General features: G+C 51.3%; 1 protein-coding gene across 1 annotated transcript in view; it reads left to right on the forward strand.

The window, feature by feature from the left end:
- Nucleotides 1-27,662, forward strand: part of STK10 (serine/threonine kinase 10) — a 120,775-nt gene that overhangs the window by 61,314 nt on the left and 31,799 nt on the right. The window contains 6 exon segments of the mRNA XM_049648697.1: nt 12,731-12,803; nt 14,070-14,264; nt 14,846-14,927; nt 22,475-22,609; nt 24,695-25,240; nt 27,571-27,662. The exon segment at nt 27,571-27,662 is cut by the window's right edge and continues 11 nt beyond it. Of these exon segments, the coding sequence (XP_049504654.1) occupies nt 12,731-12,803; nt 14,070-14,264; nt 14,846-14,927; nt 22,475-22,609; nt 24,695-25,240; nt 27,571-27,662 (1,123 nt within the window).

A 27,662-nucleotide genomic window follows, 5' to 3' on the forward strand; every position in this document is an offset into this window, starting at 1 on the left:
CTTTCTTTCTTTCTTTTCCTTCCTCCCTCCTTCCCTCCTTCCTTCCTCCCTCCCTCCTTCCCTCCTTCCCTCTCTCTCCCTTTCTTTCTTTCTTTGTTTCTTTCCTTCTTTCTTTCTTTCTATTCCTTCCTCCCTCCCTCCTTCCCTCCTTTTTCCTCCCTCCCTCCTTCCCTCTCTCTCCCTTCCTTCCTTCCTCTTTCTTTCTTTCTTTCTTTTTCTTTCTTTCTTTCTTTCTTTTCCCTCCTCCCTCCCTCCCTCCCTCCTTCCCTCCTTCCTTCCTTTTTTAAAGTTTATTCATTTATTTTGAGAGAGAGAGCACAAATGGGAGAGGAGCAGAGAGAAGCAGAGAGAGAATCCCAAGCAGGCTCCACACGGTGAGCACAGAGCCTGACGCAGAGCTCAAACCCACAAACCGTGAGATCCTGACCTGACCCGAAATCAGGAGTCAGAAGTTTAGCCAACTGAGTTTCTCAGGGGCCCCAGAACTTGCATTTCTAATAAGCTCCCACGTGCAGCAGTAGTGATGGGACCACTGTGATACCCACTACCTTTGACCCTCGCTATCCAAAGTATGGTTGGTGGTAGCAGCAGCCTGACCTGGCAGCTTGTTAGAAATGCTCTGTTGTCCAGAGGGTAGGGTTGGTTCTGTCTTGAAACCAGCAGTATGAAGAAGTTTCTCAGACCAGGTGTGAGCAGGGAGGGTCACACTCTGTGCTATGTCCTGGTACCTTCCGGGGGTCAGCTCACATCCCTGTGGCTCTTCTTCCTCCGTATTCCTTCTTTTACCTGGAATGGTTAAGAGCATGCACTCTAGTCAGAGAGTCCTGAGTTCATTTCCCAAGTCTGCCTCTAGGTCTGTGACCTTGGTAAAGCCACCTAACCTCGCTGCTTTTCCATTTCCGCGTCTGTAAAATGTGAATGATAATAAAACATCTGTTGGAAGGTTGTGATACCAGTTACAAGCAGGTGTATGTGTAACAAGCTCTCCGTAAAGGCCAGCTGTCATTACTGTTGTTTCCTTAAGTGTCTGCTGTGTGCCAGGGCCTGTGCTGGGCTCTGGGAACTGGAAGGGAGTGAGATTCTGGTCTCCTTCCTGCTCCTGCAGAGTTCCCAGGCAGTGGGGAGACACTTGAGAGCATCAGGGCTGGAGTGGGGAGTCTATGGCGGGGGGGGGGGGGGCTCGGTTCTTCCACCTGAGCCTGGAGGTGTGGGTTTAGAAGAGGCTTTGGTAGGAAGATAGTTTGAGCTGAGTTGTGAAAGGCGGATAGGTATTTACCAGGTAAACCAGGTTGGGCAGGGCAAGCCAGGAAGAGGGAGCCTAGCAGGCAGGGGCATAGAAGTAAAGAACGGCAGAATATTTTGGGGGGACTTATAATAAAAATAATACACATTGGGGCACCTGGTTGGCACAATCAGTTAAGCATCTGACTTCGGCTCAGGTCATGATCTCATGGTTCGTGAGTTTGAGCCCCATGTCAGGGCTCTCTGCTGTCAGCACAGAGCCTGCTTCAGATCCTGTCCCCCCCCCCCATCTCTCTGCCCCTCTCCCCATGCTCTCTGAAAAATAAAAAATAAACATTAAAAAAAGATAATTCACACTTAACTGGGTTTATGAAGCACCCGCTAGATGCCGGCCATCAGAGGAGGCACTTTCTAGATGAGTCATTTAATCTGCACTCCAGGGGGTACTGGGCAGGAGTGTGGGGAGGGGAGGGACTGTACCCAACATAGATGAGGACACTGAGTTCAGACCGTGAGGGAGGAGAAGTAGCAGGGTTGGGACTCTGGGTCTTTCTGACTTCACAGCTGCCAATGGTTGGGCTCATTCAGGGGTGGAGTGTGGGCGGTCAGGGAGGGGCCAGGTTGGGGAGTGCCTTTGCCTTCAGGCTCAGGGAGTATGTGGTGGGGGGGGGGGGGTGCAGAAGAGAGCCTTTTGTGCTCCGAGGGATTCAAGGGAAACCTTCAGCTCCATCCTTCAAGAACTTCTCACTTGGAGGAGGCAGCACACAGCAAACCTGGGTCAGGACCAGCCAGTCAGAGCAGAGAGGCCCTGGTGGAGGGAGGGAGGGTCCCAGCAGCCTTGGGCTGAGGTGTCCCCATGGGGTTCCCATCTCCCGTTGCCATCTCCCCCTACACACCCCCTAAATCTGGAGGGCACTGAACCGACATGCCGAGCGGACTCCAGAATCTCACTCAGAGCCTAGCAGAGGGCCGGATGGAAGCAGACGGGTGCATCAGGTTTCCAAATGACTTGGCATATGCAGTTGAGAACACCAGGAAGCCAATGAAAAAGGCAAAAAGTGCAGGGAGAGTTGAGTGTGAGTATTTACACGATTTCACGGAGCCCTGGGAGCCGTGATGTGCACGCCTGCCGGGGCCTGTTGTTCTGTTTTGGAAAATTCTCCATCCCCCTTGGGCCTGGAATCTGCAGCCTGGCGGAGCAGCGGAGGAGGCCTGGGAGACATAGTGGCAGCTCGACTGACTCTTGCTGGCTTCTTGAGACTGCCTCGGGCCCTGAGGCCCCCTCTCCCCCATGTCCTTATATAACTCAGGGATGCATAAGACAGTTGCTTAGCAGATCTCTCTCCCAAGCAAGGGCCACACCCAGGCTTCTCAGTGGAGTGGGAATAGAGTGAAAAGCAGCAGGGAGAGCTGAGCAGAGCGTGGGCTCTAGACAGACAGGCACGGTTCAAGTCCTGGCTCTGCCCCCTCGAGCTGGAGAACCGTACGTAACTATCCAAACCTCAGTTCTTCGATCTGTGCAATGGGTGTAACAGTAGATCGCCTCTCAGGGTTAGTTGGGACCAGTCGGGTGAAGTATGCAAAGTACTGTCACAGGGAGGCTCAGGGTTATGTCCTTCTCTGCTGCTAGACACTTTGCCTTCTTCCTTGTTCATACCAGACTTCCCTGAGGCTCATTTGGTCATTGCCAAGTAAGGCATGAGCTCCTGCTCTGAGTGGGGGGAAGCGATTTTGGATGACCCGTGGGAACCCATAGGCGCAGAGAGAGAGAGAGGAAGCATGCCTGCTGCCCAGAGACCATTGGGATATTCGGTGGGGGGTGGACGCTGCGGTCTGAAGAACCGTGTTCTGGCCCCGGATCTGCCATGTCACCTTGGGTGACCTTGGGTGAGTCACCTCACCCTTTTGGGCATCAGTTTCTCAAAGTCAGGAGTGTGGTAACAGTTCCCATCTCACAGGATTCGTATGACAGTGTAGTGAGGCCGTGCACACAGAGCGTGGATCTGCAGGTGGGGCGCCTGGCTGGCTCAGGAGGTTGAGTGTCCGACACTTGATTTCAGCTCAGGTCATGATCTCGCGGGTTCGTGGGTTCGAGCCCCGTGTCGGGCTCCGCGCTGACAGTGTGGAGCCTGCTTGGGGTTCTGTCTCTCTCTCCCTGTCTCTCTTTTCCCCGCCCCCTCGCCCCCCTCTCAAAAATAAACATTTTTTAAAAAGCATCTACACACAGAGGGGCCAGCAAACGTTAGGTTTCCTTCTTGGGCCTAGGGACATTTCAGAGACGCTGCTATGAGAGACAGTGTTCCCTCTTCTCCGGAGAGTCTGTGTTCCTCTCCCCAGTGGTGCATCTCTGAAGATGGGAGGAGAATTTTACTCTTGGAGTCTCTCACATTCTAAGCAGGAGTCCAGACTGGCCTAAAAGTCAAAATGCTCAGCCCAGAACCTGGGTACCAGTCAGTAGTAGTTTCTATAGCATTGTCGTCACTTTACCACGTTACGATTACTGCAGGATTCCTAATTCCCAAAGTCCCCTTGATGCATAGGAGGCCAGGCAAGTGGGCCTGGCAGGAACCCATTACCTGCCCCTCACCCCCACCTTGACCCCCAACCCAGAATTCCTGCTTGCTGCAGCCAGCGGGCTGGTGACCTGGTTCTTTCACTATGACTATCATGTACCGAGCCGGTGTTTGATGTGTAGTAATTCATTCAGTCTTTAAAGACCACTGCTAACATTTTACAGAGGAGATGGAGATACCTGGCGTCTAAAGAGGTTAACTTAACCCCAGATCGTACAGCCAGTAAGAGGCACAACTGGGGTTCAGACCAGTGCATCTGGCTTCAGAGCCCACGTGCTTAACCATTACCTTATTGTAGCAACAAATGATGAGAACCGTTCTCCTGTGATCGAAGGCAGACAGGAGAATGTGCCTCCGTGTTGGGGAAGAGATCAGCTGGGCATCCAGGGCAGTTGAACCCTGGAACACAAACGCTCCTGAGACTGTCTCTGGTCTGCCTTTCTGTGCGCGTTGGTTAGGCTCTGACCAGCCCCCTCCACAAAGCATCTGGCTAGGGCTATAGTTTTCATTTTCCCAGCATCATCTTCTGAAGGTTGATCATCGGAACCTCACCATTTCAGGTCTCCGGTTAATAATCCCAGTGAGGGGTGTGTGGGTGGCTCAGTGAGCTAAGCGTCTGACTTTGGCTCAGTTGTGATCTCAGGGTTCATGAGTTCGAGTCCTGCGTCGGGCTCTGTGCCGACAGCTCAGAGCCTGGAGCCTGCTTTGGACTCTGTGTCTCCCTTTCTCTCTGCCCCTCCCCTGGTCACATTCTGTTTCTTTCTCTCCCAAAAATAAATGTTAAAAAAAAATCCCAGTGAAGGATTCTGATCGGCCTACGTTGGTGTGGGCATAGACCCTCTGGATCAATCGACAAGGTCCAGTAAGGAGGGCTTCTCTGAGAAGGAAGAGGGGTCAGGTAGCAATATGGAAATATTAACCCACCCCATTCCCTCGTCCTCTCCATGGAAGAGTGTGGTTGGGGTGGGTTGGATGGTTTTCCAGAAGGAAAGTAGATTTGCACTGACCAGAAAACCAAATTGTTGTCCACCATAGACTGGCACAGCCTGTTGGAAGCAAGAACAGAGTTCTGAATGTGTAATTGAGGTTGAGGGAGAAAATACCAGAAAAAGACAGGGTTATGTAGGGGAGGAGAGAGAGAGTCAGTGAAGGCAGCGGGGCTGGGAGGCTGAAGGTGGACCGGAATGAATGGGAAAACAAAGGCTTCTATAGTGGTCACGTGTATCTAATAAACAAAAGAAAATAAACATGGAAACAGAAAAATAGAGCAGTTCGGTCAGCCTCACATTTGGCTACCTAATAGGATGCCTGTTTCCTAGATGAGGAAACTGAGGCTCAGAAATATGAAGCAGTTTGTCTCAGATCACAGAATCTTCTCACTTTCCTGCCAGGTGCTGTCTCCATGACACTTCTGGAGAGGCAGACTGTGCTGCTAATTCAGAGAAGTCACTTGGGTGCCGTGGTGGGGCCTCCCTGTTAATGAGCTGGTGCTGTAATCCTGAGGAGGAAGGCCCGTGGGATTCCAGGGCTGGCGGCAAAGCCTTTGTTTTCTCCTGTCCCCGGCTCACTTTCAGCGGGTCCCTCACCCTCTCTAGGTTTCGCTTCCCTGTCGGCACCATGAGGACCCTGGCTGGGGTTTGTCCACGGGACCACTGCTGGCATTTTAGATGAGACCATTTTTACCTTAGGAGGTTCTCCCCCGTGAAATGGCAGGAACACTCGCCTTCATGTGACAGCCAGACCACCCCCACCCACTTTCAAACATCCTGGAACACACAGCACCCCATGGTTGAGGACCACCTAGAAGGTTCTCAGACCTAAATCCCGGGGTAAGCCCTGACCATGCTGGCCTACAGACTCACTGGCCTGGGGTAGAGGGTCCAGGAGGGAAGGCGGTTTGCCTTTAACTGGCCTGACATTATCTGGGAAAAGGCTCCTCTTACCTTGGATTCTTTTGGTCATCTGCAGTTAAGGGGACAGATGAGAGTTTCTGTTACATATCTCCATACAGTCTAAGTTCACGGCTCTGTGTGTGTGTGTGTGTGTGTGTGTGTGTGTGTGTGTGTGTGTAATATATAACTTCTTACATTGTGTGATTTTTTTTTTGTTTATAAAAGTAGTATGTGGGATTTATGTATAGGAAGATAGGTACAATGATACCCATTGCAACAATATTTGTAACAGCAAGAAATGAGAAATGATCCAGCTTATTCCTGTAGAGTTATGGTACTATCCTACAATGAAGTCTTCTTCAGCTACTGAAAATTGTAGGAAATGTGTAATCTCTTGTAAAAATGTATGTACACACCGTGAAGGGACAAAACACAAGCTGCAAGATAGTAGGCTTCATCTGATTTTATTTTTCAAAAGTATTTTTATTTACACATATACTTCTTATTTATGTAAATAAACATGGAGCTGTGTGCAGCAAACACTTAAAGTGTTTATCTCTGCCAGGATTATGGAGACTTTCAAATCTGTAAATGTTTGGATTTTTGATAAGCAGCATTGCTTTGGTCATAAGAAAAACATATTTATAAACGAGTATATAGATTGATACAGTCTGGACAGTTAGAATTCCAGACAGTCTGGAATAAGACCCACAAAGAAGGACGTGAAAGTTATTCCTGATGTTGCCACAATGCACCACCCTAGTCTTCCTTTCAGTGTTTTTTCTGCGCACAGAATGGTAGGACCTGGTAGTGGTAAAGAGCACAGACTTCAGGATGCTTGCGTGGCCCAGTCGGTTAAGCATCCGACTTCAGCTCAGGTCATGATCTTATGGTTCGTGGGTTCGAGCCCCGCATCAGGCTCTGTGCTGCCAGCTCGGAGCCCAGAGCCTGCTTTGGATTCTGTGTCTCCCTCTCCCTGCCCCTTCCCCACTTGCACTCTGTCTCTCTCTCTCAAAAATAAACATTAAAAAAAAAAAAAAGCACAGACTTAGCATATGTCTGTCCTTAGAGCTGGGTAACCATCTGCAAGCTCCTCAGTTTTCTCATCTGTAGAGAAGGGGGATAATAATTTTCCCTGCTCCAAGGGTCCTGGCTATAAATGATCTGCACAGGGATATATATATATGCACATGATATGCAAAATGATTTGCAGAGGAAGATGTAAGTGATGTGCAGAAGTCTGCACAGCTGTGCACCTGGCAAGTTCTCAGTAAATATTAGTGTTTGTTACGACTGTTGGGCGTGTGCAGCGTGTCAGGTTTTTGCTAATCCCTGCAGTCAGTGTGCCCTCCGTCCAGGGTGCGCAGCTCACCCCCGGCGAGTGTGAAGTTCTCTCACCACATCCTGGCTCCCACTGGGTTTTACTCAAAAAGCAAAAACAAGAACCCACAAACCTAAAAGACGTTTGCTACGTGCATTTCAGCTTTTTAGGCCAGAAAAGCGGTGTCCTCTTTATCAGAAACATTTTAAAGAATTAAAGCATCTAAAGTTAAAAAATGTAAGACCCGGGGCACCTGGGTGGCTCAGTTGGTTAAGGGATCCAACTCTTGATTTCATCTCAGGTCATGGTCTCACGAACTGTAACAATGCGGAGCCTGCTTGGGATTCTTTATCTCCCTCGCTTTCTCTGCTCCTCCTCGGCTTGGGAGCACATGCGTTCTCTGTCTCTTTCTCTCAAAATAAATAAATAAACGTTAAAAAAATGTTTAAAAGAAAAATGTAAGACCCCCTTGTGTGCTCTCCCCAAATCCTGCTTCTGGGGAGGTGGTTACCATTAGGTTTGATGTATAACCTCACAGACCCTGTTCTGTGTTTGTGGGTGTATGTGTGCACACAGTACGTGTATGTCTTTTAAAATACAACTGGAATTCTGTACATTCTATCATATGCATCAATCACCATCATGTTCAGGGCAACATGTTATGGATGAAGTCCCAAGTTAGTACATACAAATGCAATCTCCTTTTTTTTTTTTTTTTGATATATGTATTTTTTTAAGTGGGGGAGAGGGGCGAGGTGGGGAAGAGACACTATCAAGCAGGCTCTACACTCAGCGTGGAGCCCCATGTGGGGCTCGATCTCATGACCCTGGGTTGGTGACCTGAGCCGAAACTACAAGTTGGACGCTTGACTGAACCACCCAGGTGCCCCTGCAACCTCTAGTTCACGGCTGGGCTGCACCACAGTTTTTCTAACTCCTTTGCCAGCTAAGCTTTGGCAACAACTGGGTGCTTTCCAACTTCTTACTCTTTCCAATAATGCTTCTGTAAGCTTCCATATATATTATAAACATGATTTGGGGGAATCTATTTCTAAAAAGAGAATCGCTGTGTCAAATATATTTCTTAATTTTTTTTTTTAAAGACACATTTATTCAGCGTCATGATCAGACTATTACATTTAGCAATCAATAGCATGGGTGCAAAAAAGGAAAATCTACATTAAAACCCTTTGTTGGAATGCTTTACACTTTCCACAGAACAGAAACTAAAATAACCTGTTATACAATTAGTCACAAATACAGTCCTCGAGTTTTTTGCCCATACACATGAGTATTGTCTAAAACATGTCTTCTTTGTAGCAGCTAGGCCCTGCCACATTCTTTCTTTTTTTTAAACAATCTCTTTGGAGAAGCAACAAATATATTTCTTAAAACCCAGTTTTAGTTATTTATTTGTTTGTTCGTTTGTTTTAGAGATTGAGAGAGCGAGCGAGCAGGGGAATGGGGCAGAGGAAGAGAGAGAGAACCTTAAGCAGGCTCCACCCTTAGCACGGAGCCTGATGCGGGGCTCGATGCCGCGACCCTGAGATCATGACCTGAGCCGAAATCAAGAGTTGGACACTTAACTGACTGAGCCACCCAGGTGCCCCAAACCAGTTATTTTTTCCCAAACATAAGAGGCGGTCTAGCAAAGTCCGTCCGTTCATTGATTCAGCTGTGCTTCCTGTGCCAGCTGTGCCCGCAGTGCAGCTCTGGATACAGCAGAAATGACCTCTTTCCTTATGGAGATGATAACTTATGAAACAGGCCCCACCTTCCTACCTGCTGCCCTTGCTTCTGATCCTTGTGAAACGGGAGGACAGAGGAGTGTTTTCATTAGAGGAGACTGCATGGGGAAAAGCCCCTTTGAGCTGTTGGAGGCAGCCCCCCACCTGGCAGGGGACACCTCCTGTAAACACCATTCAGGCAGCCTGAAGTCCCAGGGCTGCCGGGAGGGGCCGCCCCACCCTCCTGGGTGGGCCCCGTCTTGGGGGGCAGACGTGGGGCAGAAGGGGAAGTAGCCGCCATCCAAGAGGCTGGCTGGCTCATGCCTAAGGGAGGGCCTTGGAGACCAGCTGTGTGTCCTTGCGAAACTGTGGTGGTTTCTGCTTTTCCTCTTTCTTCTCAGGCGGGGAATGGAGACCCTGGTCGGGGAGTGGCTCCTGCCTCCCTCCAGGGAGCCTCATGCTGGGTCTGAGAGGCAGTCACTGTTGTTCCCAAAAGATTTCCTAGGAAATCTGTGCTGGCCATTGTTGGTGTTTGCAGGGGCCCCGTAGGGAGGAGGTCAGGCAGGCCCCCCCCCCCCCCCCCCCCCTTCTTACCCAGGAGCCCAGAGAGGTGGCGACTTGTCCTGGCCTCCCAGGTAGTCCTCAGCAGAGCCAGGTTCTCCTGTGGGTTTCCTGGTTTTGAACCTCACTCTGCCACAGCCGTTGGTCCCTCCGGGCCTGTCATCAGCAGACGGAGCACCTGCCATCTACTTAGCCTTGACCGGGCTCAGAGACCAGCTTTCCTGACCATTCCCAGGACCCTCAGCCAGGCTCCAGCCTAAGATTCTTGAGTCTGCTGGCTCACGTGCCCCATGGACAGGGCATTTACACAGCGCTGGGCTTGGAGCTGAGTGCCTCGTGTGTGTCATTGAATCCTCGTGGCAACCCTACAGAGTAGTTCTACGGAATCACCACCCCTGTATCACAGACAGGGAAACTGAGGGTCAGAGGTGTACTAACTGTCCTGACCCCTGCCTGTCTCCTGCCTTATCTGCTGCCACCTCCTCTCCCTCTAGCCACTCTGCCTTGCCCCTTCCAGGCCCTTCAGCCCATTTGTCATCCCTGTCTGTAAATCTCTTCCCCCAGATCTTGACCTCCTGTCTAAAAGTACCGCCCGTCCGCCTCTCACATGCCATGGGGCTTGTGGAGGGCCTGTTTTTACTGCTAGAGTAACAAGCCACACTAGGGTGGAGATTTTGGTCCACTCCTGCACCTAGAACATAACAGATGTTCAATTAATATGTGTTGAATGAATGGATGCCTGGCACATAATAGATGTTCAGTTAATATTCACTCCTTCCTTCCCTGTTTGTGCTCTCTCCCGCTCACTGTCTCTCTCTCCCTCTCCCTCTCTCTCCCTCTCACTTCTCTGACCGTAGACTGCCTATCCCATCTTTCTACCCTTTACACAGTTAGGAATATGTACTTACTGGTGTTTGTCCGGTTGTCCTCTCCTTCCACCACTAAACTTTGAGCTGCCGAGGGCAAGGACTTAGTTTGCTCCTGGCTGATGTCTGCCTCCAGATGGCACCCTGATGAATAGGTGAATGAACCAAGAAAAAGAAGAGCCCAGGGGCACCTGGGTGGCTCAGTCGGTTAAGCGTCTGACTTCAGCTCAGGTCATGATCTCGCAGTTCGTGAGTTCGAGCCCTGTGTTGGGCTCTGTGCTGACAGCCCAGAGCCTGGAACTTGCTTCCGATTCTGTGTCTGCCTCTCTCTCTGCCCCTCCCCTGCTCATGCTCTGTCTCTCTCTCTCAACAATAAATAAATGTTAAAAAAAAAAAAAAAAAAAGAGCTGAGACTGGAACCAGCTCTCTGGTATTCAGGCCTATGCTCTTAGCATTATGCTCCCTCCTGGTTTGAAATTGTGGGTCTGATTTCAAGCTCTCCAGGACAGCAGTTGTTATGTGACTGTGGTTCGGGCCAGCTCATTTCAAGACCTAGACAGGCTTCTGGGGCGGCTGGCAGTTGTAACAGCTTTGCAACTTGTCTTGCTTTGAATTAAGCAGCAGCAGTCTGCTCAAGGTGTTGCTTTCCTCTTGAATTTATTTTTTAATCAAGATGAAACTTACCTGTTTTTTCTGTCATACAGAAGTTTATGTTAACTTACTAGTTGGAATGCTTTAAAAAAAGGTTTTTTTTAAGATTTTATTTTATTAAAAAAATTTTGTTTAATTTTTATTTTTGAGAGAGAGGGAGAGAGAGAGAGCGTGCACACGTGCAGAGTGCAAGCGGGGAGGGGCAGAGAGAGAGAGAGAGACATAGAATCCGAAGCAGGCTCCAGGTTCTGAACTGTCAGCACAGAGCCTGACGTGGGGCTCAAACCCACCAACCGTGAGATCATGACCTGTGCCGAAGTTGGATGCTTAAACCGACTGAGCCACCCAGGTGCCCCCGAAAAGATTTTATTTTTATGTAGTCCCTGTACCCCACATGGGGCTTGAACTCCCAACCCCGAGATCAAGAGTCACATGCTCCAACTGAGCATTTGGCATTGGACTCTTCTCTTAGTATTGGGCTTGTGAAGGAAGACTGGCTGGTGCTGTTGGATGGCTTAAAGATACATTTAATTTTTGTTAGTCTGAAAGTCTTGTATGTTCATCATGGGAAACCTGAAGAATTCAGAAAAGTAGAAGAAACCTAGCCTGGTCTCATGATCCACACACAACCATTTTAGCCAGTTGGCGTATTTCCTCCAAGTCAGTTCATGTATATTTTGCCCTCTTTTTGTGGGGGAAGGGAGCATCATGCTGACCACACACTGTTCACCTGTGCGTCCTCCCCTTTCCTGCTGCACCTTCCAAGTCTATAAATACAATATCTTAATATGGTGTTAAATATTGACATATTTAAATACATGTTAAGTAATATCAAATGTTAAATACATACTAACCATTTAATATTGATATGTATTCGTACGTGTAATTCAGTGTTAAAATATTGAATAAAAATACTTCAAAACTAATTTTAATGCCTATAAAATACTCCGTCATAGGCCAGTACATCACACTTTACTTTTCTTTTTTTCTTTTTTGAGAGAGAGAGAGAGAGAGCAGAGGAGGGACAGAGGCAGAGGGAGAGAGAGTCTTAAGCAGGGTCCACAGCGCTGTCGGCACAGAGCTTGATGCAGGGCTCTGTTTCATGAACGTGAAATCATGACCTGAGCTGAAATCAAGAGTCGATGCTTAACTGACTGAGCCACCCAGATGCCCCATCACACTTTCCTTAATCTGCTCAGTTGTTTACCCTTTTACCTTATCTTTCTTACCTCTCTCTCAATTTCTTAGTTTCTCTCTCAATTTCTTAGTTTGTGTGTGTGTGTGTGTGTGTGTGTGTGTGTGTGTGTGTGTGTGTTTGATATGCCATCATAAGCCCTTTTGGGAGAAGACAATATAGTATATGAGAAGTTTTATTTTCTTTATTTCTTACATAAGAAGTTTTAAAGTCACTCCCTCAGCTTTGTGCAGAGACAGTATCATAGCCAGTGAGCTTTATCCAAGGCACAATTATTTCTGGCTAAAATCACTCTCTGAAAGCTAAATAATTATGGTTCTTTTTAATTTGTCACTATTACAATAGCACTTGGATGAACATCGTTCTGCATAATTTTTTTATATTTGAGATTTCATTAGGGTAAATATCTAGGTTTGGGATTACTGCATCAGAAGAGTGTATAGATATTTTAGAGGTTCTTGCAATTTATTGCCCCACTACTTTGCTGAAAGGCTCTTCAATTTATACCGTTATTAGCAAGAAGGAAATTGCATGTCTCAATATATCCTTCCAGCAGTAGATATATTTTTAATGATCAAAAATTTGCTAGATGGGAAATGGCATCTGTTAATTGACTTGGAACGTCTGTCTCTTGAGTTCACACCCCAGCACTGTGGGTGGAGGAATGTCCATCAAATACTGTATCTGATTTTTGTCTTGCAGCTGACTTTGGTGTGTCTGCCAAGAATCTGAAAACTCTGCAGAAACGAGATTCCTTCATAGGAACGCCTTACTGGTGAGTTGTGCAGTTTCTGGAAAGGGAATGGTAGACTGAAGGCTCAACCTCAGACTCCCCAAGGTGACCTCTGGCCGCGTCAAGGGCTCCTGAGTCAGCCTGCTGGGTCTGAGCCTGGTCTCCACCACTCACGAGTGTTGTGACCTTGGCCAAGTTGCTTAGCTTCCTTGTCCCTCCGTTTCCTCCTCTATGAAATCAGGGATAGAACAGCACCTACTTCACAGGTTGCTGAGAGGATGAAATGCGATGATGTGTATAGAAAATACTCCATTAGGGATACCTCAACGGGAACCCCTAGAAAATGGTTTAATTCTTTTTTTTTTTTTAAGTTTATTTATTTTGAGAGAGAGAAAGCGCATGTGCGAGTGGGGGAGTGGCAGAGAGAGAGGAGAGAGAGAATTCCAAGCAGGCTCCGTGTGCTGTCAGCACAAAGCTTGATGTGGGGCTCGAACCCATGAACTGTGAGATCATGACCTGAGTTGAAATCAAGAGTGGGGTGCTTAACTGACTGAGCCACCCAGATGCCCTGAAAATGGTTTAATTCTTAATTAATTCAACAAGTACAGGTTGAATGTGAGGCCCTGGGCTGGGACTGTGAGGATGAACAAGTTCAATTCCTACCCTCCCATGAAGTTTCTCTGGACTTCTCTAGGCCATTGTGTTTCCTTCTTTCCCCAAACTATTACTTAAAAAAAAAAAAAAAAAAAAAAAAAAAAGGCAACAAAATAAAAAAAACCAAACGAAACAAAAAACCTCTCTCAGTTTCACACCTAACTGCTTTCTGTTTTTCATGTGCATTACTTCTCATTGTGGAGTTAGGCTCCTTTCTTGCTTGCTTATTACTCACCCTTTCTTTCTTTCTCTCTGCCCTTTCATTCCTCTTTCTCCTGTTCTCTCCCATCCGTTCTGTCTGTGCTGGTGTATTCTCTCCACACCCCCCACCTTGTGCCCCCAGTTTTTTCTGGGCACCTTCCCCTCTGCCTCTACCCACCCCTTCCCCAGGACTCTGTGTTCTGGATTGTTGCTGCCATCTTGTGGTAGGCTTCGGGAACTGCAGCGGGACATGGCGTTGGAGCTCCTTGAAGGCATCTTACTGAGTGAAGACCATCGTAAGGAAGACAGTGGGATGGACAGCAATGCAAATCGTGATTCAGGAGTGCTGCCAGCTCTCTGACACTAGCTTGTGGTGGTCCTGACCCCCGAGTCTCTGAGAAGGGCCTATGAAGGCCAGGTTCTTAGCCCTGTGTTATCCCTTGGTTGGTTCAGGATGGCCCCCGAGGTGGTGATGTGTGAGACCATGAAGGACACCCCGTATGACTACAAAGCTGACATCTGGTCCCTGGGCATCACTCTGATTGAGATGGCCCAGATCGAGCCCCCGCACCATGAGCTCAACCCCATGCGGGTCCTGCTCAAGATTGCCAAGTCGGATCCCCCCACTCTGCTCACGCCTTCTAAGTGGTAAGGAGCAAGGCCTGTCTGCCTGAGGGTGTTTGCTGCATGGCCAGCAGGCCTGGGTCACAGGGCAGGTAGGATTGGGTGGGTGGAGTGCCCAGAGTGGGGGAGCAGTCGGGGCCTGGAGGTCTCTGGGCCTTTCTGAGCTACCCGGGCCCTCCATGTGCTCTGGACATGGGTTGTCCATCAAAGCAGACTGGGTGATCCCATAAGCCGGATCCCGCTGTGGGAGTCAGTGCCTAAATGAGCCCCAGCAGCCACATGGCACGACCCTGGGCTGGGAACTGAGGCTCGGGCATAAGTCCCTGTACTTGTGTGTATTACCGTGTGGCCTTGGGCAAGTCCCTGCTCTCTGATTTCTACATCCCATCGGTACGGTGATGTTCACAGTGAAAAGGTCATCATGAAAACCCCGTAGCCTTCACTGCTTTAGCTCATGAAGGCGCCTTTGTCTTTGAGGGCTGTGTTTGGGAAGCACACAACTCCCAGGAGAGTAGAGTGTGCGACGGGGAGAATTTTCTCACTTTCTGCCCTCCTTGGAGCTGACTGCTGCCACCGGTGGGCGCCCCCCACCCCCGCTCCCCCAGGTCTGTGGAGTTCCGAGACTTCCTGAAGGTGGCGCTAGATAAGAACCCAGAGACCCGGCCCAATGCTGCGCAGCTTCTGGAGGTAAGCGGTGCCCCTCTCCCGGGGGTGGCGGCCTGCCCCCTCTGCCCTGCCCTTGCTTTGGAGGCAGGAGATGGCCTGGAAGCTGGGTGTGTTTCTCCTCAGCTGGGGTGACCACAGGAGCAACCATTTATTCATCAGCTGATTCTCGCTGGGCACCTCCTGAGTGCCTGCTCTTGTCCTGGGAGGGCTGTCGTGTGGAGGCTCCCCCAGAACCTGTCCTCAAACAGCTTATGTTCTACTGGGGGAGACAGGCCGCAGACAGTGGGTAGGTGCACATGAAGGGGGGGAGAAAAATAAAGCAGCTCAGGAAGAGGGGGGCCTGGGAGGGTTTGCTCCCAGGATAAAAGGAGGGCATGGAGGGGCTCTGTGTGAACAGACACCCAGAGTGGGGGAGGGGACTAGGTAAGTGGTCCTGGGGAGTGGAGGCAAAGGCCTGGCCTGTGAGCATGGCTGGGAAGGGCTAGGAGGCCAAGGTACCGAGCCAGGGGTGAGGGCAGAGATCAGAGAGGCGTGCGGTCTGTCCACCTGAAGTTTGGATGGTTTGCCGAGAGGGTACCCGTACCGCCACGGCGCGCTCACTACTCTGATGCTTTGCAGGACACAGACCCCAGAAGGAAGGCAGGTGCTCAGCGTGAACCATACCGTCTGTGCAAACAGTTTAGGCAGAGCGAGCCACTCCTGTCCCTTCACGGTGGACCCCTCCCCAAACCCAAGTTTCCAGCGGCTTGCTAAGGGCCGGTGGCAGAAGCAGGCCCTTCAAAGGGGGGCAGGCAGGCTGCCGCGCTCGCTCTTTTCTGCACGAAGGGCCGTGTCGCACAGGGTCGCACGGGGTCCAGGACTTGAGCTTTACCCTGTGTGCAGTGGGGCGCCCCTGAGGATTTGGACTGGGGAGACGGCGTCTGACTTATACTTACAAGGGCCCCTCTGGCTGCCATGTGAGGAGCCTCCGGCCTTAGCATGGGGAAGGTGACGGTGGTTTCCTAGAAGCTTTTCGAAATATTGGGGGCAGCTGGGAGCTGCTCTTTGCCTGGGCTAGTGCCTTGTGTTTTGACAGTGGCACATGTCACCTGCCCAGCCATCCTCAGGTGGGCCAGTTGCTGTCCCCATGCCATCAACGCTGATGGGGGATGGAGAGACAGTGGCCTGGGTGCTGGGGAGGGGCCGCTCCTCCACACCCTGCCCCCTCTGGTTCTTCCGCGTGTGTGACCCAGCCTCTGATGTGTGCTGGGGGGGAGGGACCAAGAGGCCGCACCAAGCACCGAGCCTTTGTTCACGATCGGCCACTCTCCCTGCGTACCTGCTGTGTGCCGGACGCTGGGCCCCCGGTCGACATGCTGGGCTACAGTGCATCCCTCTGGGGTGTGCAGCACAGCGATTAAGTGTGTGGACTGTGGTTGTAAGGTCCTGGGTTCAAATCCCAGCTCTGCCACTTACTGGCGGTAAGACCCTAGGAAATTGGCTTCACTTATCTGTGACCCTGTTCTTGCTCTGAAATGGGATAAGAGCAGTGTCCCCCTTAACAAGGTAGCTGTGAGGGTTAAGTATGAAGATACGGTCAAGTGCTTAGCTAAGGGCCAGCTCGCTGAGTGATGCATTGAATTCCAATGCCTGGAGTATCCTGAGGCCTCATTTTCTGGGTATTGTGTGCTGGTTGGTGGGGAAGCCAGAGGTGGGGGGGGGTGGCGGGGGTGGCGGGGGCGTCGCCCTTGGGGACGATTGTTTCCTGTAAGCAGAGCCTCCTGGCCTGATAACATCCGGCCTCTAGGACAGTCAGGACATTCCACGGAGAAGAGACCAGCTGTCCTTCGTTCCCACATGGCAGCCCTAAAGCCTCAGCCTGAGCCAGGAATTTTTACTCCGTAGTTGGAAAAAATGTCCTGCCAGGGGATCTTCAGCGTGAGACAGAAAGGGTTGCAGAAGAAAGGAGAGATCCCTTGAGATCAATAAAACCTGGCTTAGGCCACCGTCAGCCTTTTCCGCGTACCGCTTTATCTCTGGGTGTGGGAGGGTAGACCGTGACTTGCTGAGGTCACCCGGCTTTGAGTGACAGGTAGACCTCAGGTCTTGGCTTCCCAGTGCCCCCCCTGCAGAGCCGCTCATGCCCCTTGTATCTGCCTGCTTCTGGGAGGTTCCTCCCGGCCCCTCAGCCTCCCCACCCCGACCCCCTGTTCTGCCTTGAGCTCACGTTGGTTTCCGATTCACTTGCTCGCTTGCACAGAGATTCTTGGGGACCGTGTCCCGTGGTGATTAGTAACCCAGGCTCTGACCACCCGGCACGTGAGTGGCGCTCGTTCTGTGCCTCAGTTTCCTCGTCTGTGAGATGTGGATAGCGCTTACTTAACAGAATCGTGTGAGTGAATGAGATTCTTTACGTACTGTTTTTAGCATCGTGGCTGGCACGTCAGGTGCTCAGTGTATACTCGTTGAGTTTGTTGTCGCTCTCATCAGCAGCATCAGTGACGTTTACGTTGTCGGACGCGGTGGTGGACTCCGGCCTCAGTGCTCGCCCCTGGGGACCCGGCCGCAGTGGCCACAGCCGATGCTCATCCTCACCCCTGCCAGCGCTTGGCTTCCGGGTCCCCACACCTTCTCGCCCGTCACTCCTCCTCCATGCCCTTCACCGGCTCCTCTTCCCTGTGACTGCTCACCGTGGAAGCGCATCAGGGCCTCGTCCCCCGCCTCCACTCACCTCGAGGGTCCCACCCCAGTTACAGCGACGGCCATGTTTTCCCCTGTAGCCCACGCAGCCCCACCTGCCCCACGTCTGCGCCCAGCCGTTTACGCTCCACCGCCACGCAGATGTCCACACCCGCGTGCCCTCTGCTTCCACCAGTGGCCGTCCTGTCTCAGTCCGTGGCAACCCGTCCCCTCAGCCATCAGGCCCCAGACCGTGCAAGCATCCTTCATACCTTTCTTTCTTGCATGCTCCATGTCCGTTCAGTCAGGAAGTCTGTGGTCCCTGCCTTCAAAACATGTCCAGAATCCGATCACTTCTCACGTCTTCCATTGCAGCCACGGGTCTGAGCTGCCATCAGTGTCTCTCGCTTGGATGATTGCTTCCTCACTGGTCTCTCTGCCCTCCTTCAGTCTGTTCTCAGCGCAGCAGCCAGAGGGAAACCTCCTGTCCCTCCCTCGTTGGCTCCCCCTCTCGCTCAGGCTATCGCCCAGAGTCTCGGTGTCCTGCAGGGACCTGCATGATCTACCCACCCCATCTTGACCCCTTAGACCTTCTGCCTTCTTCTGGCCCCCTCACTCACTGCCACCCACTCTGGCCTTCTTGCTGTATTTCAGACACTCCAGGCATACAACTACCTCAGGGCCTTTGCACAGCTCTTCACACTGCCTGTGATGTGTTTTCCTGACACTTCCAGGGATGACTCTCCTTTTTAAGGTATTGTCTCAGATGCTGGCTTCTCAGTGAGGCTTCCACCAACTATCCTATTTCAGACTGCAAACCTGCCACCCCACCCCCCACATATTCCTAATTCTCCTTTCCCTGCCCTACTTTTGATTTTTTTCCATGGCTTACTTGTTTATTAAGTGTATTGTTAATCTCCCTGACCAGCATGTCAGCTCTCTGAGGTCAGCAGTCTCTTTTGTTCACTGGTCTGTCCCAAGCATCCAGGACAGTGTCTGATATATGGAGGGCCCTCAGCAAGTATTCATTAAGTATAGTTACTTATTTTTACTTAACAAACTGCTGTGTAACCCTTTGTCCATGCCAGGTACTATTCTAAATGTTTAGCAAATGTTAACCAATTTAATCCTTGTGACAACCCTATGAAGTAGGAACTGTTCAGATTTCCATCAAACAGATGATAAAACTGAAGCACAGAGAGGTTAGGTAGCCGGCACAAGGTCACACAGCTTATAAAAGACAGAGCTGGGATATTGATCCTGGTTGTCTCCTTCCAAAGCCTGTTCTCTTGACCACTCTGGTAAGCCTCCTCTCCGAATGAACAAAGGAGAGAAGGAAGGAACGAAGAGAACAAGAACGAGAGAAAAGGTTAGCCGGGGGTGAATTGAACAGATGCTGACAACTGAAACCTGGAAAGGGGTATCTGGTGTTGTCAAAAGCCAGCCTCAGTGTGTAGGACCCCTGGCAGGTGGTTTCTCAGTACACAGAGGAAAGCTAGGCTCCTGCTCTTGGAAAGAATGTCTGTGTAGGTGGCGGGAGGGCTCCTGGCCAGGGAGAAGGTGCCGGTTGGTCAGCTGTGTGGCATCGTGGGGCACCCTGCAGAAATGGCACTGAACAGCTGTGCCTCTTCCCCAAGGAGCAGACGGCCGAGCTCCCCTCCGATGTGGGCCTCCTGCAGGGGTGCCTGAGCACCTTTCCGGTGACCCGTGTACCCGGACTGGCCTGTCCCCATGCTGGCACACACCGTGCTTCCCGCCTGGGAAGGCCCCAGCCCTCCTTGCAGGGCTTCTGTCTCTCTGCTGGGCCTCGACAGTTTGGGTTTGGGTGTTGTCCTTTTTAGACACATCCCTGGAGGTAGCCGAGCTGAGGCAGTGCAGGAGGTTGTCTCTGCTTCTTCTCTGCCAGGGCTGTTTACACAGCAGTGTTCTGGGCCTCATCAGCCACTGGAGGGTCTGCCCTGTCAGCCCCACTTGCCTGGGGATTCCGGGGTTGGCATCCAGGGCAACTGCCCAGCTCACCCGCACCTCTGTCAGAGGGCTTTCTTCCCCATGGCTTCCGCCTCTGCTTCCTAAGGACCCTGGGGTGCTCGTGGGAGGCAGTGGGGCAGATTGTCCTGCCTCAAGAAAGACTCCTGGCCATGCTGAAAAGCCACTGATTTGATCAGTATGTAATGTGCCCTGATGAAAACCTGGTATTTCCAGAAGCCTGTGCCTGCATTCTTTGCCTCTGCCACATCTGCTTCAGCAACTGCAGGGAAGTGTCCTGTGGCTTCCTGCTCAAATTCATGCGTGGGGTTGTGCAGTGTGAGGCTCGGGAACCTTTGGGAACTGATTCTCACCCTCCGTCCCGAAAGCTGTGCCCTGTGGGGATGCAGGAGGGAATAGGGTTGGCTGGGGGTGCAAACTGAGCCATGAAGGCTTCTCCAGCTATGCTGCTGCTGGTGGTGACGGTGGTCGTGGTGGTGACAGTGGCAGCGATGGTGGCGGCAAATGGTGTTGGAGGCGATAACAACGATGTGGATGATAGCTGCCATACTTGGAGCACTTCCTGTAATGCTTCGCACAACCATACTGTTGTTCCCAGTGTACAGATGAGCACGCTGAGGCTTAGAGAGGTTAAGTGACTTGCCCAAGGTGGTGGTGGAAGCAGGATTTCATCCCAGGCACCCTGGCTGCAGACTGTAAAGCCAGTACTCTAACCACTACACTCTCCTGCCTCGCATGATTAGTAAGCCCTTTTGGAACCACACTCAAGACCTTTTGGAACCACACAGCAGCCAGACTGCTCCCTTTAAGGGGTGAGTGTTAATACCACTGCTCTGCTGTGCCCTCCAGCAGCTTCCGAGAAGAAAGTCTCAGTTTCTCACTACGGCTGGGGGGACCCTGCATGCACCACCCTTCCCTTCCTCCTCTGGCCCCTCCTCTCTCCTCTCCCCAAAGCCCTGCCTCCTCAGACTTCTAGCCAGCCGTGCCTCCAGCACACAAGCTCAGTCCTGCCCCAGGGCCCTCGCGCTCTGCTGCTCCCCCTGCCTGGAATTCTCCGTGCCCAGATCTTTCCCTGGCCAGCCCCTTCACCTCCCTCAGGTCTCAGCTCAAATATCACCTCCTCTTGGAGGCCCCGCTGACCGCTGACCGCAGACTAAGTAGCCTCCACTGCCCAGCCCAGGCCCATGCAGTTCCAGCCTCTTGCTGTCCCATTACCTGATCTGACGTGATCCTGTTTGTGGGTTGGCCATGCGTCTGTTGTCTCTCCCCCTCAGCTGCAAGCCCGTAGGGGCAAGGACCTTGCCTATCCTGTTGTTGAGCCTTATCTCAGATCTCAGCACGTGGCACAGCATGTGGCTGTGGCAGGAATCAGATAGTCAATGGGAGCATGGGAGAGAAAGGAAAGAGATGAAATACTTAAAATCTTTACTAGTTTGGACTAGAGAAAGCCCAGCTGGTGTAGGGCTCTTTAAAAGGAGTGAGGTTTGGTGCTTTTCACATGTGCAGAGTTAGGTGACCAAGTGGAATGGGGTGGTGCCTCATGAGCCTCCACAAATGAACGGTTGTAAACGAACAAGCAGATAAAAATGATTTGTAATGGACCTATCAGTTGTGAATGTGTTTACAGGGCGCTAGAAAATTTATTCTTCATCATTTACATACTTTCCTGCAATCTCTTTGACGCTGTTCCTCCGCTGATAAATTTTCTGACCGTAAAGGTGGCAGATGTCATCAGAGCCTTCCTCTACATTTCAAATGAGCAAACTCCAATTTAATGACTGCCCCTGCTCCCCATACACACTCCTGGTGCTGGGGGTTGGGCGCCCAAGGACAGATTTCTACCAGGGAGATGCTTGTGCTGATGTAACATCTGCTGAGGCCTTGAAAACTTTGGTGTTTTGCAAGGTGTGTGAAAGAACCTTCTTTCTTTCCCCTTCCTTCCTTCCTTCCTTCCTTCCTTCCTTCCTTCCCTCCCTCTCCCTTCCTTCCTCTCTTTCTCTTTCTCTCTCCCTTCCTCTCTTTCTCTCTCACCCTCTCTATTCCTTCCTTCCTTCCTTCCTTCCTTCCTTCCTTCCTTCCTTCCTTCGAGTGAGCCAGAGAGAGGGGGCAGAAAGAGACAGGGGGAGAGAGAGAGAGAATCCCAAGCAGGCTCTGCACTGACACAGGGCCTGAATTTGCAAACCATAAGATCATCACCTGAGCCAAAACCAAGAGTCAGATGCTTAACTGACTGATCCACCCAGGGGCCCAGAGCCTTCCTTTTTTAAAGATGCAATGTTTCTGTAAATGCCTAGGAATAGAACATATACAGCTTTGCCTTAAGAATTTGCAAACACGTGCTCGCTCCGGCAGCACATGTACTAAAACTGGAGCGGTACAGAGATCACCACGGCCCCTGCGCAAGAATGACGCAGAGATCAGCACGGCTCCGTGCAAGGACGACATGCAAATTCGTGAAGCTTCCGTATTTAAAAAAAAAAATAATAAACTGCTGTCGATCTCAAAAAAAAAAAAAAAGAAAGAAAAGAAAAGAAAAAAGAATTTGCAAACACATGGGGCGCCTGTTTGGGCTAAAACACTTCCTTGTACATTATTTCGTTTAACCCTTACGACCTCCCTGTAGGTTTGGCATTATTATCTCCACTTTGGAGATGAGCCTGCAACTCAGGGAGGGAAAGTGACTTGCCCAGTGTCACATAGCCGGTGAGTGGCAGAGCCACTCTCTTCCACCCACCCTCTTCCACCACCCACAGGACTTTGTGAGCTGCCCCTGGCCCACCTGTACCAAGTGTATGTTCACATTTCTCTCAGAGATGCCGTTGGCCTTCTCTGCCTGGGAGATCATCTCCCCTCCGCCTCTGCCTCCTCCTCCTGTACCCTCCAGCCCAAAGTAGTTCTAATCCAGGTGTGTCTTACCCCCTCAGCATCCCTTCGTCAGCAGTGTCACCAGTAACAAGGCTCTGCGGGAGCTGGTGGCCGAGGCCAAGGCCGAAGTGATGGAGGAGATCGAAGATGGCCGCGAGGAGGGGGAAGAGGAGGACTCCATTGATGCCGCGTCTGTAAGGCCTGGAAGAACGGGCGCTGGGGAAGGATGGGATCCCAGCAGGCCTTGGCTGGTATAAGAGGGAACGTGCTGGGGTGCAGGAAGGATTCCTGTTCTCCCACAGCTTAGAGGCTACAGGCTCCCGTATCGCCGGTTACGTGAGTCAGCTCACGGGCTGGGGTGAGGCAGCAGAGTGTATTGGCCAGATTCTGTAAGTTTTCAGGAAAGAGCAGTAATCTGGATTTTCACTTGGGAGCTTCCAGTTTTCAAAAGTTGGTAGCTGAGTCATTACTTCCCAGCCTTTTTCCTGTTGTGGCTCACATACAAAATGAAAATGTTTTAGCACACCGTGGGGTAAATGCAGATAAAGGCTGCACGTGACCGGAGGCAACAAGCCGAGGGGCTCCGGGTACCCCAGACAGACCCTGTTTGGCTTCTCACGTGCCCAGGGGACCCATGTCTTGGCACATTTGCAACCCATCTGCAGCTTCAGCACTTGGCTGAATTTAAGTTTAAATTAAAGCTAATTTAAAATTTTAAAAACATCTGAGCCAAGCAAAACATGTCCGTGGGCTGGATTCTGTCCTGAGCTGCCGCTTACATCCCTGGTTTAAGCTGTTTGGGAAGGGCCTCTTCCAAGAGGGAAACTTGAGGTGCAGGTGGTGTTGTGGACCGAGTGAGGCAGGGGCTGGCCTTGTCTAGAGGGAATGGGCAGTACGGTGCTGTCTGGAGGTTAACGGGATCCTGGGAGGAGCCAGAGGCTGGTGTGAATCCTTACTAGGGTGAAGAAGGGAAGACCGAGGAGGACGAGCAGAACCAGCACAGTAGCCACAGCCTTTTACTGAGCCCTTGCTGCGTGCTGGGCACTCTGCAACTCTGATAGGAGGACCAGGGCTCCATTTAATAGATAGGAAGACTGAGGTCCGAGCAATGAAGTGGCTGGTTGAGCTGATAGGAGGCACAGCCAGGTGTAGGAGAACCATGGTGGGAGAGGGAGGTGGTGGGTCTGGGGCCTGGCTCCAGGAGGTGGCAGCAGGCAGCGAGGTTGGGGAGGGAAGCAGCAAGCGGGTTCTCTGCAGGTAGGAGGCTGCTCCTTGTCATGAGGGCGGTGGGGCTAATGAGGGTTTCAGGCAAGGACATTGGTGTGGGGATGATAGGATCAGATCTGAATTTCTGAACCATCACCCTAGGGGTGTTGAATAGGAGGTGGATTAGAGTTGCTTCTGGAAGCTTCCATATCCAAGGTTAAAAACCAGCAGCCACTGGGACCCAAGGGAGTGCTAATGGCGTGATTCCATTAATATCTAAAACCCAGCAAACTCGCTTGTAACACTTAGAGATCAATGTCAGGACAACTATTATGTTAAGGGGAGGGACAGACATGGAAGGGGGGTTTCTCTGGTGGGCAGTGTTCCATTCCTGATGTGGAAGGCGGCTAAGTGGGTGCTCACTTTATTCATTCATCAGACATTTATGTTTTGTTCACAGAACTGGGTGTTGTATTTCACAATAGCAACATTTCCAGTACTTTCCACCCTTCTCCCCAAAGAAAAAGCTCTAAAGAAAAAACAAAACAAAACTTTAAAAACTCAGTGGCCGATAGGCTGAGTCCAGCCCCTGGATAGTTTGGGTTTAGTTTTTACGCAGCTAAAAAAACAAAAAACAAAAAAACTGGAATTAGCTGCCGTCGGAAAGTCAGAAGGTGTCAGGTAAAAATCCGGATTCCAGCTTGTTTTAAAACAGTTGGAAGGTCTGTCCACAGGGGAGCCATTTCTCTTATATTGTCACAATTAGCTGCAGCAGAGTAGCCACTGGCACCTTTAGACAGGGCATCAGCTGTCCAGCTGGCCACAGTTGCCTCCAGTCCTAGGAGGAGAAGCAGGCACCAAACTAACTCACAATAAGTAGTAATTTTATTGTTGGTTGGCCGGTAGGGAGTGGTGAGGACTGTGGCTCACTGGAGAGGGATACCTCCTCTGCTTCCTGGGTCCTGGCCTACTTGACCTCGTGGGTGTCTGCCTCTTCAGCCCTACTGCATCTTGGACTCTGGCCTGGGACATGACATCGCATGGCCTTGACTTATTTTTTTTTTCTTCCCTAGCCTCTGGGGAACCATTCTCGAGACTCTTCTGAGGTGAGTCAGCTGAGTCTCAATACCGACAAGCTTCTCAAAGAATCATCTTTCACCTCACTGCCGCCCAGCCAGCCCCAGGACAACGTGAACGGGCCCAGCCAGCCCTCTGGGGACAGATCCCCCCAAAGCGCCAGCCCCCCGGACGTGGCTCCTGGAGACAAGAATGGCCTGGCAGTGCCAGCACCTCTCCGGAAGTCCCGGCCAGTGTCCATGGATGCCAGAATTCAGGTTTCCGGGGAGAAGCAAGTCGCTGACCAGGGCAGGGACCTCAGTCCGGCAGCCAACAGGTCCCAAAAAGCCAGCCAGAGCCGTCCCAACAGCAGCGCCCTGGAGACCTTGGTTGCCGAGAAGCTGGCCAACGGCAGCCTGGAGCTCCCCACCCAGGCAGCTCCGGGCCCTTCCAAGAGGGACTCGGACTGTGGCAGCCTGTCCACCAACCAGAGCGTGGACTACAGCACCTCCCTCTCAGCCGACCTGTCCCTAAACAGAGAAACAGGCTCTCTGTCCGTCAAGGTAATGCCACCTCTTGTACCGCAGTTTGAGGGCTGTGCTGCTGCCCGGGCTTGGTTTTTGAAAGCGTTTAGCTGGTGGCTGCCTTCCATCTTAAGTGGTTCGTGACGATGGCTTTTCTCGAAAGATCTTTGAGCTCCAGCTCATAGTTTAATCTCCAGAATATCTGGGTTCAGTCTGGGATTTAGTCATGCCAGGCGGTTGGTTCGATTTGTGTAGCCATTTCAGTTGGGTTCGGTTAAAGGCCCGGGTGAAATTCGGGAGAGAAGTCTAGGAATGAAGCTCTCTTATTTTGGGGTCCGCCGTGTGGTGCAGCTGCTGACTGGGAGATTCGGTTATAGGCAGTGGGCTCAAGGCGCTCTGTGGGGTCAGTGGCCTTTCTGGACGTGGGTAACATCGTGAATGGCAGCAGCCACTGTGCTTAAGGCCTCAGCATGGAGGCCAACACCGTGAAGCGCTTTAAAGAAAACGGAGGTTCCATTTCTCAATGTACAGATGAGCAAACAGATGCTTAGGTGGGAAGTGGAGGGCTGGTGAGACCCACGGACTTTGTGCTCTGAACCCCACATGCCGTTCTGCTTTCCCAGTGCAAGGCTGGCCGCCTCCCCAGGGTGAGCTGACCCCTCCCCTGCCTGCTCTGATACATGTCAGGGTGTTCTTGAACTCACTGTTGGCCACTTGACTAAGGCCACACTGAGGATCTCCCCGAAGCAAGGCTGATTTTAGGGACGATACTGTATCATTTGGTTTTTCTCTCCCATTGTTTACTTGGTGGAAACCACACAGTAGAGACTCAAAAATATTTGCTAAATGAAAGGAAGTGGAAGAAGGAAAAGCAGCTGGCCAGCCCAACAATTAGCCTCAGGACCAGAAAGATAGCATGGTTCTAACACGTCACCAGGACAGGCACAGACATACACGGCTCTTCTACACACATAGCATCAGGGCCCATCATCTTCCTTCAGACAGATGTCCTGTCTCTTCTCTAGTTAAAAAAAAAAAAACAACACTAAGAAAAAACAACAACAAAAAAAGGCCAGAGCAGGGTCTCCCCTGCCTGTTCTCAAGGGTGTTGAGAATATTCCTTTGCTGGCTGACTGGCAGTGAGCCGGGGAACGTGGCTGTGCTGATAAAAGTCCATGGGCTGCATCAGCACACCTTGGTGAGATGAAGGGCTTGTTACCTCGGGGGCAGGAGGCCCTGTGATCAGGGTTTCAGGGTGAGGGCCGCAGCCCCAGGCCACTTTTCTTCCCAGCCGCTCTCCATTTCTCACCGCTAGTCTTGGTTGGGCCCTAGGACATGTGACTGGGTACTGTAGGAAGATGAGAGTCAGGTGTGGCTGATGGGAACAGGTGGAAGCTTTGGGGTGGGGGTGGGGGGAGCTGAGCCCTCAGGGAGTAAGGACCGTCCGCTGGTCCTGGCTGAGCAGGAGTGGGGGTTCAGCGCACGCTTTGAGGGTGCAGAGACCTATGGCAGGGTGCCACCCTGGCCTGCCCTCCTTTTTCTGGCTAGAAGGCCCTTGGAAGCCAGTGGAGGTCAGAGGGGGAGATGCCATGATGACTCCAGCCGCAGGCCCATAGGCTCTCAGTTGAATCAGGACACCTCCAGGAGTCCCAGCAGCGTTTTGTGAGTGCTTGCGTCTGAAATGTGTGGTTATTCACAGGAAAAGGTCATGAGTAATTTCATGGGGGCTCGGATGGGCGTGGCCTTCTGTGGAGTTCAGGTCAGCTCAGGTTTGGCTTCCAAAACAGTTATGAACTTCAGTTTGCCAGGCTGTTTGGATTTTGGCACTTTGGGTAAAAGATTGTGGTCTACGGTAATAACTGTGAGCTATAAATACCAATGTACTGCCCAGTTGCCATGAGCTGGGCTCGGTTCTGTGTCCCCCACGCATTCTCTCAATGTATTTTGTAACCATCTTGGGCGAGGCAAGTACTGCTGTTCTCTTCCTCTGACAAGTTGAGGAAGCTGAGGCTTGGACAGGACAAGGGACTTGTTCAGAGTCACAGAGCCAGTAGGTGGTAGAGGGAAGATTGGAACCCTGACCATTCTGGTGCTATGTCCTGTATGTGAGTGTGCTGGCAGCCAGGTGTGGGGCCAGCAAGTAGTATCTGAAGGCCAAGATCAGGGGGATCGGGGCAGGGGGGCGGTAAGCCCAGACACTCAGGACCCCAAGTTGAGAAGCTTGAGGCAAAAGGGGGATGATGGACAGCTATGTCCTACCTGGACGTCGAGGCTGTGGGGCCAAGAAGGCTCTGTGCCACACTCCTGTGTCACCCACAGACTCCTCCTAGCTGATCCTGAGCTTTACCTAATGATTTTACCCTGCCCAGGATTCAAGACTGCACAACAAAACTCTCAAGAGGACACGCAAGTTTGTGGTGGATGGTGTAGAGGTGAGCATCACCACCTCCAAGATCATCAG

Source organism: Panthera uncia (assembly GCF_023721935.1).
Source record: "Panthera uncia isolate 11264 chromosome A1 unlocalized genomic scaffold, Puncia_PCG_1.0 HiC_scaffold_17, whole genome shotgun sequence".
NCBI classification, from domain to species: domain Eukaryota; kingdom Metazoa; phylum Chordata; class Mammalia; order Carnivora; family Felidae; genus Panthera; species Panthera uncia.